At 39.0% G+C, this 18,233-nt stretch overlaps 1 protein-coding gene across 1 annotated transcript in view; it reads right to left on the reverse strand.

Moving 5' to 3' along the window:
* Window positions 1-18,233, reverse strand: part of SLIT3 (slit guidance ligand 3) — a 633,135-nt gene that overhangs the window by 190,210 nt on the left and 424,692 nt on the right. Inside the window, exons 13-14 of the mRNA XM_054977013.1 lie at window positions 7,909-8,052; window positions 4,787-4,950 (exon numbers count right to left, since the gene is read on the reverse strand). Of these exons, the coding sequence (XP_054832988.1) occupies window positions 4,787-4,950; window positions 7,909-8,052 (308 nt within the window). The remainder of the gene's footprint in view (window positions 1-4,786; window positions 4,951-7,908; window positions 8,053-18,233) is intronic.

Genomic DNA, 18,233 nt, shown 5'->3' on the forward strand with positions numbered 1-18,233 from the left:
ACTTCTTCCCACAATTAATTTTAGGATATTCAAACTTTTACATATGTCATGGCAGAGGCATGGAACTCACAATGTGGAAGTATCCACTTCCAGCAAGAATTGAGCAAAGACAAAACAGTTTACTAATTGTAGCATCAAGGCTTATCCATAAAACACAATGTACGGAAAAGCTCTGAGGGAGCTCTTCCAATTTGACCATCTTGTGAACCAAATATTTACAGCTTCCCACCACAAGTGTGTATGGCAAAGAAGCATATTGCATTTGCCACCACTGACATTATACAAGTAGTGTAAATATTTTTCCTACATTAAAGTGATAGCTGTGCATGAAGATTGCCATGTGTGAAGCAGACCATAGATAGAGCAACACAAATTTACAGTGCACTCTGATATGGATTAACTGAAATCAAATGGCGGGTAGACTGGAGTAACAGCATAATATTGAAGTGTTATACAATTCTTTCCTAATGTAAAAAAGCTTCTCCTACTGACCTGTTTGGTTTACTCCTGATCACACAATCCATGGGAAAGCATATAAATTAAGAAAAGTGAACACTTTGGGCCAGCAATGGATATTGTAATCTAATTCCGTATGTTTAACTATTGGTTTGTGGGAGAGGTGTAATTTATTTCTTTGCTTATCTACATTTTTGTTGTATTATTTAATTCCTACTATTTTGCCCATTTGAAATTGGTGCAGAAGAAAAAGAGAACCACTGCTCTTAATACCGGCTGCTAATATATAAAGTGCTCTTCTTTAGTTATAATGAATTCTTGAACTAGGCACCCCGAACAGAGGAAGTTATTTTACCTTTCCAATACTAACCAACACATTTACTAAAGGGAAAAATCCAAAAGAAAACACAAATTAACCTATGCATTTGACACCATCTCGGACCTGTAGCCAGTGATATTTGAAAACATTCACCATCTAAATTATTGCTGAAGTACTCAAGAAGAGATACAAAGCACAGTCAAGGCCTGCTTTCTTCTAGAAATGCTTTCAACATTTCTATTTGCTAAATGGAGGATAACACGCTCAAACGGAGAGAATTCTGCTGTAATGACAGAGGTTACCCAGGAGTGTCACTTAATCTATGCAGGCGCTTATGTCTCTGTCTTCCATATTTGAAACAGTGCACCTATTTTGGATTTGGATTGAATTACTGAGAGGCAGCATCTGACAGAGAGAGATGTCTGTTGGCAGATAACTCATCATCCTACCTTCATTGTTAGTTATTAGTGTGTATGACATCTCTTTGGCATTGTAATAGCTAATAAAATCAGTTGAACAGAATAGGAATCAAATGCCACAGATACTAAGGCAACACATTTGGTTATCACAGTTTCAAATGAGAAACATTCTTATTGTTGTGGTAGGAGAGTGTAAAACTCTAGTGACTTTCTGTTTCTTTTAAACATTCTTTCATTAGCAAAGAAACCACAGAACACAGACAAATCAATCAATTGCTAGTCAAAGGTGACAGAGAGAGAGGAGAGAGAGGAGGGAAAAGCTACAAAAGAAAACAGAAAGAGACATTTCTCTGAGCGGAGCAATATTTTTCATGTCATTGGCAGCATACACTGTAGAGCTACACACTAATCAAGAAGCCCTGCCAATTCTAAAGTGATGCTGAACTATCATTGAGCAAGTACAATCTGCTGCTGGACTCCTTTTGATTTCCCCTTAGAAAACAAAGCTGTACAGCAGTTATCTTAATCAAAAGATGCCAAGCAGGAGAGCCTGCTGAGAAGAAGAGTCTCTGGTGAAATAGAGCTGGCATGTCTCTTTGGATGCTTGGCTGCTATTGGGCAGGTGCTGCTGAGGGAAAAGACTATCATGTCTTTTTATTGCTGTTGCTGGAAATGGCAGCATCCTCTTTTTTTCTGAGAGCACTGGAGAGTGTATGCTTATTCATCCTGAACATATAGAGGTGCTTGCTGCTGATAATCGAATACCCCTAACAAACTGGGTTCTGTATTGCCCTGACACAGACCAATTAAATCCATTCTATGAAACCAAGTAATCTCCAGATACACTCAGGGAAGCCTTATTTCCTGTCAGGAACTATTATACGATAATTATTTTCCCTTCAAAGCAAGAGAAACCTACCATATGGCGTTTAAAATGAGCACAGTATTAAAATTGTAACCATCAGATCTTTTCACCTATTTTCTAGTGCCTCTTGAATACAAATACTGTTTTTTGAAAACATATTCCTTTAAAAAAATTCTAAGTGCTACTCTAAGAGTGAATGTCACCAATGTGTTTATTTATGCTTTACTTCAGTTCTGTTTCAGATTTCTGGATAAGTCCAAATGTCTTCAATCCAAATCCTATCACACTGTTTGTTGGATGTTCTATCTTTCTAACTGTATTGACTTTGCGTAATCTACCTTGTCCCAACGAGAAAGGTGGACTATAATGTAAATAAGTAAGTAAGTAAGTAAGTAAGTAAGTAAGTAAGTAAGTAAGTAAGTAAGTAAGTAAGTAAGTAAGTAAGTAAGTAAGTAAGTAAGTAAGTAAACCTTGGGCTAAGTTTCTTAAGGAATTTAAGGAACTTAACAACAAACAATGGACTTTTCTTCCAGGTCCTTGAGCCATCAAAGTGCAAATTGTGTTTTGACTTGACTCTTCATCTGATGCAAATATTAGAATTAAGACAAAGTCCCTTTGAAAAAACTTCTGCCAATACAGTAGCACTAATTCCAGATTGGTAATGAAAACAGTAGTATTCTTCCATGTGCTTCTTATACAGTTGGAAACATTATGCTGATCTTCAGAGCACTTTCTAAACTGACACGGACTATAAAATATTAAAACAGAAAGTAACATATATTTAAAATATGGACATACCACAATATGACGGACACTATGTTTACAATTATCAGAAGAAATTTTAGGGTAAGTAAAAGTATATTCTTGTTTTTGCAACTATATACATATGTTCAATATTTTTTCACTAATTGAAAAAACCCATGACCTACACCTGTTGCAGTGTATGTTAGAACACTGTACCAATCAAATATACTGAATTGGTGATATACTAAAGATTTAAGACAATAGAACAATTAACATTCAATAGAATTCCAGTTTGCCAATTCCAATGATGCAAATATTATTTATTAAAATGTGAAGCAGAATTGCCCACAGCAATTAACCAGTGCCATCTGATTTTGAAGTTCAGTAGTACAATAGTAATACAGTAGAACTATTGTACTACTGACTTTCCAAGACTCCACCCAAAAGGTCACTTTTCAGAGAATGGGGAGAGACAATACTGATTTAAATTCTGCAAAATATTCCATCAACAACAGCAGCTATACTCCGAATAAATCCAGTTAACAATCTTATGGCAGAGAAAAAAATTGCTTATAGTTCAAGCTTGTCTAAAATAAATCATATAAAGTACAATCCAAAACAAAGTTGCACCCTTGTAAATCTTACTGCTTAGAGGGGTGTAACTGCTTAGAGTTGCATGATACTGTACTACTACCCAATGAACAAGAAAAACCTCGGAGGTACACTAAAGATAAATTGAGTATTTTTTTTAAAAAAAATTGTGCAAAGTGACAAAGTACACCATCCAATAAATATTATAAATAAATATCCAATAATTATATATATACACACACACACACACACACACGCACACGCACACATTATATATATATATAATTATACACACACACAAATATTCAATCAAAAGTCCAACCGGTATAGCTTCACCACAGGGTGGTTACTTGAAACCTCCAGAGATGCAGTTCATAATGAATCAATCTTTGTTGTTGTTGTTCTCTTGTAAATTGTGTTGGTTTCTGTGTGGAGTCTTTCCAGGAGACAACATTGTCTAATGGTTATAGTTGGAAGCCAAAAATGTGGCTGAAAAGCCTGATGGGTTTTGCCAGTTTATAATCTCATTTTGGCAAAATGCTTTTTCAAAGGCTCATAACTATATTATGCAAGTTACTCCAACACCATAACACTCATCTCAAGGTCATTGAGTAATCCGACGGTCCAACTATAACCATTAGACCACATTGTCTCCTGGAAAGACTCCACACAGAAACCAACACAATTTACAGTTTACACGACCTGGAGATCAGTTGTAATTCCAGGAGATCACCAGCCACCATTACTAACAACAGAGATCAATGAGTGAGAATGGTGTAGATCTGAAATATATGAGATCAGATCCAAAATTTTAGATATACATTAAAACATTTTACCAAAAGTTTTAAGTCAATTTTAGCCATGGTTTACATCTTTTACAACTATTATGTGCAGAGTGATATTGTACTATTGTCTTGGAAATATCTCAAAATGACTAAAATAAATTTTCAGAATGTTTCCAATGATTTGCAGAAATATCCACTGCACAAAATCCTGCCTTTTGCTGGTGAGAGATTTTGTGATCAAACATCTCCACCATCACAGGTTGCTAAATTTCCTCAGAACACATCTGAATTCTTTCATTTCTAAAATAAGTAGACATTTGGCACATGGGTTCAATTACATCTTATCTAGTTTACAGACATTCTTTTAAAATTACTTACTAACTTTTAAGTTAAAAAGCACAGGGCAAGCTAAAGGTTTGTCTCTTTTTTAATGCACAAGGTAAATAGGTTTTCTGGAAGACTAATCCAATTTCCCAAATTAAATTTTTAAAAGATGCTCCATAATATCCATTATAGCAAACACTGTCCTACAGATTTGATTAGCAGGCTCTCTGGACCTGCTTATTTCAGAACTGAAAGTGCAGTACAGCCTGGATAAATGAATTACCTGAGCAACGGAACTTCTTGCTCTTGATCTGGCTGATTCGTTTGTTGGCAAGGCGACGTGGGCTGCTGCATCGAGCGCCGCTGGTTTCTATTGGATTATCCTGCAGGTAATCAGCCAGCCACTTCAAATGGCAGTCGCACACAAATGGATTCTGAGCTAAATGCCTGCAAGAGGGATGGGATGTTTAACCAGAAGTGACCTGTGACACTGTACTCCATCATTGTTTTTTACAAACACAAATCTGAAGAGTAGAGTAATTGAATCAGCTTCCAATGCACCAGGCCTGGTGGAAACCACATGGAGCTGCACTTGAATGGGAGAAATTCTTATTTTTTAGCTCATTACATTTGCAGAGAGCCCTTTCAAGAAGGATACAAAAATTAATATAGCAAATCTACTTTAAAGGGCACAGACTTTCTGTCTACCAAAGCCAATACTTTCATCTGGGTGCCTGACACAGGACAATGCAGCTGAATGCATCTTTTAAAATAATGTTAAGTTCGAAAGAATTTTTATTACAAAATTTAAGCTTTCTAGAGATTTAAATATGGATATGTAAACTAGTGTCCATTTGATCTGTTGGCAAAGTCATAGATGAGCCAGAGGTCTCCTCTAAAGAGTGAAATTAAAATGCGCATATACTGGTTAAGGCTAATAGAATTGTATCTAAAGTGGTTTAACTCCTGGGCCACAAACAAAACTCATCATGAAATGTATATTCTAACTAATACATCTACAGGTAATTGTAAAAAAAAAACATTCCAAATTTTATTCAAATCTCAAACTCTAGATTTGAAAGTCTCCTGTAATACCCAGAAGAAGGGTAATTTATGCTTCATTGTAGAAATATCTACTGCATTGCCTCAGTACTATTCTCCTATTTCTTGTAATGAGGTGCATGAACAAATAGGGAAGCATCTCTCTTTAGTGTGATCCTGTTCCTATCAAAACAATAGTAAAAACATGCTACTAATCCCTATAAGGTACTATTAGGGTTGCTGGGGAAGGGGGCAGTACTTGCTGGGAGGCTTAATTCCATGCATGCGATTTGCACGTGCAGTCTTCCAGCGCTAACACAATGACATCACTTCCAGGAACTGACATCATCAAGCAGGCAACAGGTGTGCTCTGCTCTTTGCATGGGGCCAATTCAGCCACTGGGGGCCAAAACTGACCCCTGAGAAGCACAGGAGCATGCCCACTGCCAGGCAGAAGGATATTACTTGAGGAAGCAATGTTGCGCCCACCAGGAAAGTGCCTGCTGCACACTTTCTTTGGAAGCTCCTTACCTCCAAGATTCGTTCCCCACAACTTTTCTCCCAGCTGGCCAGGTGAGAGGTGGTGGGGAGTAGAGGCTGGGAGCGGGGGATTCCTCACTCCCAGTGGTGGAATGGGATCCTACTTCTTGATATTCATCTGAGATATTTCTATAAGACTATACTAAGTACTCTTCATTTTGTAGTTATCATAATTAGCTTGTACTTATAGTATTCTCAAATGCAAGACTATGTTTTTTTCATAGGTATACCATAAAAAAGAGGGGCTTGTCACATATTTGCATACTTATTAAAGTTATGTCCAATAATATATTTTTGTGTATAATATTTTTAAGGGGGTTGTCATACCTTCAGGTTAATTTTCCTTTTGAGTGAATATGGTATACATTAATACATAATTTTAATACCTACTTCAGTTTTTATAATCATATGCTTAAAATTAAATTTGATAAAAATCAAAATTAAGAAAAGAACCACAGGGTCTTTTCATGCAACACATCTGCTACTATATGACTATAACGTATTGTCACAGAAAAGCTGTGTGGGTTCGTATGTCAGACTAGTGTACTCAAAATGATTCAGTACATGGAGCACCCACACCCAGTATTTCGAGTCTCTATATGATAGTTGCTCCATGCAATCAGTCATGTTGTGAAAAGGGGTCTGTCTGAATGGCTTTGTTCATATACAGCACAGTTAAAAAAGAGGTTTCCAAGTTGGGAAGGTGTCAGGGAGTGAGATTAGCTCAAAGTTCTGACCTCACCAAGCACTGGCAAAAAAGGCCTCCTAAACATTTTTTTAACCAAAACATTTCTAATGGAGCCAAGCAGCCTGGCTTAAAAAAAAAAATCTCATACCCTTGTGATGAAAAGCAGTCCAAGAAAATGTCAAAAATAGTATGCGCAACATTTCTAATAAAAATAAAACCATTTTGACTCCTCTCTTACAACTTGATACCATCTCTCACTGTAAGACACAAAGAAAACAAAAATATATTGAACTGATATTTTGAAAAATAATATTTTGCTGGGGCCTTAATGACCTTAAAGGTACAATGATATGTAACATTTACTCTGTGAGAATGAGAATGTAATGGGAAATTTTATTATCCATGAGATATGCAGCTTTTGGTATGAACTTATACTGAATACCTTAAATCATGCAAAGCCACAGAACACATGTTTCTAAAGGAATGCAGTTTAGGTTAGGAGCCAAAGAACAGATATGCATGTGCCAGAGAAAAGCTTACACTCAGCTGGAGCTTTGTTTCCTGATTTTGGAAGCTACTTTAAATGCTTATACTGGCTGGTATGTTTAGTAGAATAAATGCAGCAATTAAATCAGGAAGCAGTTAAGTGATTTTTTTTTTAAACCAAGATGCAAATATTTCATCTTTGAATTGTAGCCTAAGCATCTGCAACACCCAGTAGGTTTGGCACATACTAGCAATTTACTGCAGAATTTGATCTACCGTTATTTTTGAAGGCTATACATGCACAATAATATGAACTCCCAGCTAGCTGCCTAAAATGGAATGACACTTAATGCTGGCAGTAATACATCATTAATATCCAGTCCTAGTGATATTCTGTATCAAGACAAAGCCAAACAGTAGGGCTGGAAGGAGCAAAAGCAACTGCAACAGGCCAATGCATGGAAGACATATCTATCAGGAATGAACTACTTAATATGGATTTGTTGTCCATATTATATGCATTTAGTCTCTGGCACTCAGACAGATATGTTCCCAAGGATTAAGGGGACTGGGAAAAAACCAAGGTACCTCTTTTGGAAAGATACAAGGAGAGTGTACTAGGGAAAGATGTACTATTTGTGGATACTCACAGAGTTTGAATGGATTGCAGAGGCACAAAAAGCCCTTTGCTGATGGTCTGTAGTTTATTGTCGTATAGAGATAGTAAATTGAGATTATGAAGATCTTGAAATGTGTTTACTCTCAGGCAGTTGATCTTATTGGCATTGAGCAGTCTGTAAACAAAAGAGAGGAGAATTAAAATATACATATTCTCAAAGGTTAGCTTCAGATAAAATACAAAGGAAAGCAAGGATCAATTCTTGAACTCTTTAGTCTACCAAAACCCATTCAAATATGAACATATATAATTGTTATAGGTGTGTAAAGGCACCATGGACCCCCACCCCCACCCCAAGTCCACTTCTGTTCCAGCACATTTTTCTAATTTTTGTAGACTAACAGAATTTTTTCAGAGTTTCAACAGAGCATAACATTCTTCCAAAATATGGTAATATTGTAAGATTCAGTGCAGATACAACTTCATTCTGCACTTTTCTATTTTATCCTCATAGCAACCCCATACCACTTGAAACAAAGCCTTTGGACTATGTCATTGTTATCTTCCATGAAGACCACAGTATTCAAGATAAATTCTAAGGCTGCATTGCACAGCCTAATCTTGTGGCTGACCTTTATTTATTTTTTAAAAATAGAATCGCCATAGTCCACTAATATGTTTAACATTTACAATACAAACTCAGGATCTCTTTACAGTCATGGCTGCAGGGGGAAAAGCAGGTCAGCTTGCTATGATACAAGAGCTGAGACATCAGGCTCAGTTCTCGTTTTTGCCAGTGCAGAATGATGCTTCACTTTCTCCTACAGGGGAAAAGAGAGAGGCACAGCCAGTTTCTACCCAGACCTTCGCAGTGTGGCGCATTTCCCGGAGCTGCCTATTTGTAGCACAGGCAGCCTGTGGCCTGCCACAGCTAAGCACAGCTGGCAAGGACTGATACTGGCCTGGCCACTAGCATGCTCGTTGCATTGTTGGTAAGGCATCTCAAGATAAACTGCAAGTCTCAAGGGGAAAGGTTTCATTAAGGGTAGTGTATGTGATGAATCATCTGGATAATTCCCACCTCTGAGGAATTTAGCAAAGGTTTACAGATTTCATGATTTTAAGTATCAGAAGCAGGGGCTGCTGATTTGGACACTAGTATCCCTCTGGTGACCTTTGTAGGAAGTATTTGTAGCTTCAGTACTAGTGGAAGAGTGGGTTAAACTCACTATGTATCCTTTCTCTCCCATGCTGGGCCTCTCTACAGTCCCACAGAGAGGGCCGGGAATGTTCTTCTTGGGTTTTTGCTAATTCTCCTTTTCAAGGAGTCGTTAGAGTCTCACCCATGGAGGAAGTCCCAAGGAAATCCCGCAAAAATGAATGTTCACAAGATTTGAGATGGGGGTGTGGCTTTATCCCTTGCTGAGGAATTCCCCTGGACATCCTCTGGGCCTGCTGGCCAGCTGGTTATAGGCCCAACTATTAGGTGTGGTTCCTTAAAGAAGCCACGTGGCTTTATCAGCACTGCTTGCCTTTTAAAGTCTGCTGTTCTTCCAGGGCCCAACAGCTTCTTCTTGAGGGACAGTGGGGACAGAACCATGTCACTGGACCTGCTGGGTGCCGGACAGCTGTTTCCCCATCTCTTGGCCTCAGAAAGTGCAGGTTGGGCTTCCCAACTCTAGACAAATAGTTACACTGAATATAATTTGTCTTCCTCAAGATATTTCTATGCTGGACCTTCCTGACTGACAATGAGGCACTTGCACTTCTATAATTTATGTGTCTTGGACAATTAATGTCAAAGGCAAAACATTAAGAACTGGAACATCAAAATGAATCTACTGGCAACTTTTCAGACTGATTATTTTTTACTAGTGATCAAAGACATTTCTATTAACAAGTTCTCTTTTAAATTACTTTATTACTCTTTTAAATTATATCAACGTATGTAATTAAGAATATGTAACTATATAATATTTTGGCCTTTACGAACATATTACCTGTTAATAGATGTTTAATGATTTAGCAATAATAGTGATGGGTAACTAGGAAGACCTTCTTCTGAGTCTAAAAAGGTGCTAAGATAGTTACAAAGTACATTGTTCCACAGAAAGACAGACAGTGGAGTCCCCAAGAATAAATGCAGAACATACACAGGATATTATTGAGTTCAAAATATTTGAGAATCATATTCTGCAGAAACTGGAAGGATCTAGAACTGATATTGAAAATAAGATGTATTTGATAAAAGATTACAAGTAAATGAAAAAGACTCTCCTCTAAAGAATATGCAAGTAATATCCTAAGTTTCCCAAACAGAAACAGAGCTGTTGCAGTAATGTTTGCCCTCACCAGCATTTTCATTTTCTAAAGAAACAAGATATGCAAGCCAACCATCAAAGAATAAGTAGATTATTCTTAGTCTGAAAGTGCAGCCTAGCAGTCTTAATACAAGTTTGTTGTAGTCATTATCTGGCAGACTAAAAATCATTTTAAGTACACGAATAACCTGAGACACTATCTGGGAAAGAAAAGAGAAAAATATGAAGAGATTGTTGTCTCTTGTCTGCCTTTATATCACACTATCATTAGTTCTTGTACAATTAATACAACATATGTTCTGTAACTAATGAGGTATATCTTGAATGATAAATATCAAATAATAAGAATGGGCAAAGCTACATGGAGAAATGTACAGCAGCAGAATTCAAATTAGCTTTTGCATGAATTTAAAACACAACTAGTTTGAGAAAGAAGGGATGTGCTTAAGTCAACATCTACATTCACAGGCTCTATATGAGGAATTAAGATCTCCAAAAGAGATATGCTTACAGCCAAAATAAACAAACATTTAATATTAAAGTGGGTAATATTTCAGAATATTATTCTCCAGCATTTTCCAATTATGTCTGAAGATAAACGCTTAGTTAGGTTCATGATTTGGATTCTCCTACCATTCTATTTCAGTTAAGTATTAACATGGGCACTGAGGGGTAAACAGTATTCAATTTCTCATTTAATCCTCATGTGAATTATGACCTGCTTCCTGCTTTATTAAATTTTACGGAGAGAGAGCTGTCAAAGCTTCATTTTTGATACCTTTGGATCAAAGATAAAAGCAAAAAGGCCATTTTTGTATTTTTTGCTCGTTTTCCTTATTTACGTCACGTTCTATACGAGGAATCATAATTTATTTGAAAATGACAGGCAGCCCTGGTTAGTACTTGGATGGGAGGCCATGAAGGAAAACCAGGGTTGCTGTACAGAGAAATGCAATGGCAAACTACCTCGTTTGCCTTAACAATCCTACAAGGTGTGCCATAAGTTGTCTGCGACTTGACTGTACTTTCCACCACCAAGATATAAGTGCTATTCATTATGGAGAGTAGTAAATTACAGTGCAGCCCTAGTTAGCTATTTTCTAAGCCCACTGACTTCAACTTAAATGGGCACAACTCTGCTTAGGACTGCACTGTTAGTACTGGAGCAGCAGATACAAATGCATTTTCGGCAGTGGTATATCACTGGTGTTAATGATTAGAGATGGGCACAAAACAGGGAATAAACGAAACAAGAGTTTCATGCTTCGTTGCATTCCACGAATCATGGAACATAAAATTCCACGAAATTGTCCTGTTTCACAATATGATTCATTAGTTTCGTGATTCATCAGAAACCAGGGCACTTCAACGGCCCCCTTCATACCCAGAGATGCCAAACTCACAGGGAGATTTCAGCAGCCACCCTCCAAGTAAATCTCTTTAGGCTCTCTTTGCTGACTTTTCCCTCCCATCCTCCTGGCCTCCTGCTTTCTGCTGTTGCTGGAAGAAAAGTCAAGTGGAGCGGATCTGCTTGAGTTTTCCTCCCTTCAGGTTCTCTTTGCTGACTTTTTCTTCCCATCCTCCTGCAGCTCTGACATGCTCCCTCGCCCGCCTCCAAGTTATTGAAGGAAAAGCAGAAAAATCTGCTCAGGATCCACTCTGGGAGCATGGGGGCGGGGTGGGTGGGAAGGCATGTCAGAGCAGCAGGAGGACAGGACATAGAGTCAGGGAAGGGTTCCTGAAGCTGGCGAGCAGCAGCAGAAGGAGCTGCTGAGGCTGCTGCTGCTACTCCACCAACTGGTACTTAAAAACAGAGAAGGGAAACAGAGAGGAGAAGGAGTCTTTGACTACAGATCCCAGGTAAACTTGCGCAGACACTCAGCTCTCAGGTTGGTAGGGAGAGCTGCCTATCAAGGTTATGTTGGCTAAGATTGGGGTTTCCACGGCAAAAAAGGTCTGCTGACATTCCGGGCCTATGTAGCCTAGGGAATCAATGAATTGGCGCCAGCTTGTCTGGCAGCATGAAGCATTCACTAATCAAACGAATCGGCCCCAAAAGTCGTGGATTTTGTGAGAAATGTGGCCCCACGAAATGTGTTTTTGTGATACATGAATTGGGCCAATTCATCACGAAATTTGATTCATATTTCAATTCATGTCCATGCCTATTAATGATATAATCATTGGTGATCTATCATGGTGTTAACTCCTGTTGAGAAACTAAGTACCACACTTCATAGTTCTTCCCTGTTACTTCTGCCCCCTCCCCCAATGCGATCTGTCAGCCATCAGACTACTGGAACAACACCTTTTCACTGTGATCAGGAAAAGTATGTCTTCCTCTTTATCCCTTCCTTAATACAACTTTCTCCTGACACACAAACAATCCCCGTTCTGTTACAAATACCACTTTCTCTCACTACCTCTTAAAGATGCCAAGCACTCTTCCTTGGAGGTACCATACAAAGACAAATGGACTCCATGAAAACTTACTGGGATTGGAGAAAATATACTTACAACATGTTAAGATATGTTGACACTTTGACAATGTATAATGGCCTTTGAAAAAAAATACTGCTTTTAAGAACTCTTTTTAAGAAATTAGTAGTTGCTAAGTAACATAATTGATATGATTTTTCCCTTTTTATTTCACTTTACTTTTTTGTTCACTTATTGGTAGTTTAACAAAAATCAACTTCTTTTACTTAAAAAGATTTTTCTTCTTTCACAAAAATATTGCAAAAATAACATAGAGACTTTAAAGATCCCTCTAGAAAGACTGGAGTTGTTTAGCTGCTGGACACATTGTCATCTCTGATCTCTGAGTAAGATTGCCATTTACCCGCTTGTGGCAGGAGTCCTCCCACTAATGCTCCTGCGTCCCCTGTGCTTACTAAATAGAGTGGTGGGGGGAAATGAGGAGGAACAACATTGTGATACTCTAGGAAGTCTCAAAAACTCTGGTTTCACCACAGAGTTTTGGAAAATTCTTAGAGCATCATGGCGTCACCTTCAGAAGTGATATCACAACATTGATTGATGCTTCATCTCCCAGTGCCCATATCTCCCAGACTGAGGGCAGAGGCCTGGCAACTCTATCCCTGGGTAACAAAGCTTTATGAAAAGCTTAAAGGTTGAATGTGCCCAGTGCTCATTTGTGGTCTACCATTGGTATTATTCTTGATCCAGGAGTTGAACATTTCTCTTTATTACATCTGAAAGAATACATTTATGTTGCTTTTTCTGAGATAAATGATTGCCTTCATATATGTTAACAGAACTTACTATAAGAGCATTTTACAGCATTTTAAAAATTATTCTGTCTTCATACATCCTTTAGGCAACTAATTTCATTGGGAAATACAGAATTCTAGTTTTTTTCAGAAAGAATATAATTTCTTAATGTTGATTCTCTCCACAATTATTAAGCTTATATAGAGTTATGTAGTGATACCATGATACCTGCCATTTTATTTTCAATTCCTTTCTTATAATTCCTATCAATAAATTTGTCTTTTTCAGTATTAGCTTCAGAAGACTGAGCTAATCCTTTTTATTGAACTTTTCATCATGACTTCAAAATTCAATTCCTGTGTAGTTACATATAATTCAGATCCACTGGAGTCTCTGTAACAATGTTTGGTCACAATGAATATCACTTCAAAGTGCATTCTATCTCATCTACCATTGTGTTGCCCAGTCACCCAGTTTGCAGAGATCCTTTTGAAGATTTTCACAATCAATCTGGATGTTATCATCATGAACACTTGGGTATCAACAGCAATGAAGCTGCCTTAGAAAGGTCACCTCTCACTCACGATATTACCGAATAAGTAAAACAGCAGTTGTTTCAGTACAAAAATTTCCAATAGCTTCAGTCTTTACTATTGAAGGAAGTAGGAGGTGATATACAAGGAATCTAAATTGTATTATTAAAGGAGGTTTTTAAAATCAACATTAAGTCAGTCACTGATTGTAGATAAACAAGACATGTTTTAAAAACTGTCTATAATGAAAAATAGTTTATAGTTTATAAATACACTTTATTTTTAAAACCTCTCATAACTTTCTTGCATTATGGAGTAACTCAGTGGAAGAATGACAGCATACAAAAATGTTGGCAGTCCATATAAGGAGTTTCATAGTCCTTTACAAAGACGTAGTATGACAAAAGTAAAAAAAAAAAAAGAGCAATAGTTAATTTCATACTCCATAATACAAAGACTACCCAGAAAGCTGTCACCCTCAGCATCACCATCACCATACCGAGTAGTATGTTGGATGACAGGAAGTATCTTTAGACCATTTCTTAATATTTTGTCTACAGAAAGACTGATAAGAAGAAATCCAATATATTGCCAACTAAATGCTAAATTAGATTTAATCAGAAATCACTTTTCCAATAGTTCAACTATTGCAAACCAATGCAAGACTTTTATGATTCAGTTATCCAGGAAAAAAAACTACAAACCTGTAGTAACACCTTCAAAGTCAAATTAACATAATGTATATGTAGCAGTTATATGCAACCCAATAATATATTTTAACATAATCAATTCCCCATGCAAGTGGGAAGTGTTTTTGAAGACTGCTGTGTAAGCAGTTTTTAGTGTTCTTTTGGTGGGAAGTCTTTCTCATTTTTATTTTATAGTATCACATATGTTACAAAACAAAACCATATTCTTTAAGATTTTATTTTTATTTATTTATGTTATTTAAAGTCCATTGTTCAAACTGAGAATCAAGGCAGACTACATAGGGTAAGTCCATATGATCAATAACTAGTACATTCAATAAACAATAAAACAGTGTTGCACTTATCTGTAACTGTTGTTCATTTAGGTCTTCTATGCAGGCACACATAGGACTACGCATGCGCAGGTCTGCCGAATTCAGAGATGTTCTAGTTTAAAATCACTAGGGGGTGCTCCAGCCTCTCAGCACGCATGCACTGCTGTATTTCCCACCGAAAACGGCACCTCAAGAAGGCGGAGCGTCCCCACAAACCTCAGTCCTCTTTCACTGCCATGCTCATAGGTAAGTTAAGGCAGCAGCGGGGAAGAAGGGGGGTATTTGTGCCTGCACGGAAGACCTAGATGAACAAGAGTTACAGGTAAGCGCAACACTGTTTTTCATCATCGGTCTTCCTGTGCAGTCCCACGTGGGAGATTACCGAGCATAAGTACCTGGGTGGCGGAAGAAGTCTCTTTACAGGAATATGGACTGGAAGACCGCCGTGCCCACCAATGACTCTCTTCTGTCCAGGATGTCCAGGGCATAGTGCTTCACAAAGGTGTCAGCGGAAGCCCAAGTTGCAGCCTTGCAGATATCAGGAAGCGGGACATCCGTCAACAGCGCAGCAGACGAAGCTTGCAACCTAGTGGAGTTACCACAGATCTCCAGAGGACAAGGTAGGTTAGCCAACCTGTAACACAGTAAGATTGCCTGCACCTAGCTAAGGTCTGAGGGCTGGCCCCTTTACCCTTCTTAGGACCCAAGAAGCAAACAAAAAGCTGAGAATATACCTTAAAGAGTTTAGTCCTGTCTAAGTAAAACAATAATGTCCTCCTCGCATCTAGTGACTGAAGCGCTTTCTCTGCCTCCGTGGAGTGACCCTTGAAAAATACAGGTAAAACTAATTCTTGGGCTAAATGAAACCTAGATACGAAGTTAGGTAGGGAATTTATCTTAGGTCTGAGAACTACCTTTTCCAGATGGACCTTCAAATAAAGAGGATCTGCACAGAGGACGGCCAGTTCCCCTATCCTTCTGGCAGACGTGATAGCTACCAAAAACTCTACCTTCATAGAAAGATAGCGGAGGTGGCAGGTCGCCAAGGGTTCAAAGGGCTTCATCATCAATTTGGCCAAAACTAAGGGTAAAGAACATTGGTGTACAATTGCCACTACTGGGGGAAACAAATTATTTAGTCCTTTCAGAGACAATTTCGAAGCCGGATGAGAGAAGACGGTTTTCTTGTCGATGTGAGAATGAAAGGCCAAGATAGCGGCTAAGTAAACCTTAACCGACGAATTAGAGAGGCACTCATATTTAGGACTCAAAAGAAAGTTCAAAATGTCTGAAAGGGGGCAGTCCAATGGGTCCAAATCCTTGTCCTGAGCTCACTCCCTAAACCTTTCCCACTTCAGATTGTAGGAGTGGCGGGTGGACAGTCTATGCATATTCTGAAGGACATTAGCTACAGCTTCTGAGAAGAGGCCCCCTGTAGAATCAACCACACAGTCAGTTTGAGTGTGTGTATGTCGTGATGATAGACCCCTTTCTATGACAACAGATCCGGATTCCTTGGTAGGTGAAGAAACTGAGTCTGCAGTCTCATCAAGCTGTAGAACCAAGGTTGCCTTGGCCAAAAGGGGGCTATCACTATTGCAGAGATACCCTCTGCCTGGATCTTGCTGACTACACGAGTTAGCAGTGGAATGGGTGGGAGGATGTAGTACAGGCAATCAGACCACTGAAGTTGAAAGGCCTGACCCATCTCTGGAACAGAAATGATCTAATTTCCAGTTGTCCTCTGATGCGAACAGATCTACTTCTGGAAGACCCTACCTCACAAAGACAGGGTCCAAGTAAGAGTCTCTTACAGACCACTCATGATTTTCTCCCCCCAGCCTGCTCAAGTGATCTGCCAGCACGTTGCCTTCCCCAGGAAGATGAACCACTTGAAGCCAGGTGGAGTGCTCTAGGGCCCAAGTCCACATTTTTATAGCCTCTCTGCATAGCGTCTCTGATGAGGTGCCCCCCTATTTGTTCAGACAGAACATAGTAATGGTATTGTCTGTAAGCACCAACCCGATTCTCCCTCTCACGGCATCTGCAAACGAAGCCAAGGCATATAAAACAGCCCTCAGTTCCAAAAGGTTGATATGACAAAACCGTTCCGTATGGTCCCACAACCCATGTGCGTAGGACCCTTCACAATGGGCACCCCAACCAAGGTTAGAGGCATCTGTAGTTAACGTAACCTCAGCCCTACGATGCCCAAGGGGTATACCCACAAGGAGATTAGCTTCCTCGAGCCACCAGTCCAGGGTCTGGAGAACCCCCCTTGGAATACTAAACTTCCTGCCCTGGCTACCTCACTCAGCTTGAAATTTGGAAATGAACCAGAGCTGTAGTGGGTGCATTTTCAACCTGGTAAGAGGCACCACAGCCATAGTAGAGGCCATACAACCCAACACAGTCTGTAAACTCCTAGCTGACTGGAACCTACAAAGTTTAAATTGAGTAATCAGACCCCTTATCTTTAAGGCCCTTATCTTTAAGGCCACTTATTTTCAAGGCCTTATCTTTAAGGCAAAATGCCCCTATTTGATGCCCCATCTAACCTGGCACCAATAAACTTCACTGATTGAGATGGTGTAAGCTTTGACGTGTTTTGATTCACAAACAGGCCCAATTCTAGGCAGGTAGAGTGTCAGAGTACACCTGTCTGGACACATCCTCAGCCGAATGGCCAATCATCCAGATAAGGGTAGATACAGCAACCTCTGGTTTGCAGGTAGGCCACGACCACCGCCATACATTTCGTGAACACTTGGGGTACAGCTGACAGACCAAAGGGGAGGACACGATACTGAAAAATGTGGAAATGTGAAAGTAAGCGTCCTTAAGGTCTATCACCACAAACCACGACTGAGGGGGAATAAGGTTCATGACAGTCTGGAGCGTGGTCATCTTAAAATTGCGTACCACCACAGACTTACTTAAAGCACGCAAGTCCAAGATGGGACGGAGGCCCCCGTCCTTCTTATCCACCACAAACAGTGATGAATAGAACCCCCATTTTGATGAGGGTTCCACCACCTCCTTGATAGCCCCCTTAGCCAATAGGGCATTCAACTCCACTTGAGCCCCAGAGTGAGACACAGAATCGAAGGAGGGAGTCTCAAATCAGGTAAAGACAAAAATTCAACTTTATAACCAACACGTATAATATCCAAAACCCAACCTTCAGAAGTGATCTTACACCAACTAGAATAAAACACATTTAATCTGTCCCCAAACATGTGGT

This window comes from Eublepharis macularius, chromosome 4 (genome assembly GCF_028583425.1).
Source record: "Eublepharis macularius isolate TG4126 chromosome 4, MPM_Emac_v1.0, whole genome shotgun sequence".
Lineage (NCBI taxonomy): Eukaryota > Metazoa > Chordata > Lepidosauria > Squamata > Eublepharidae > Eublepharis > Eublepharis macularius.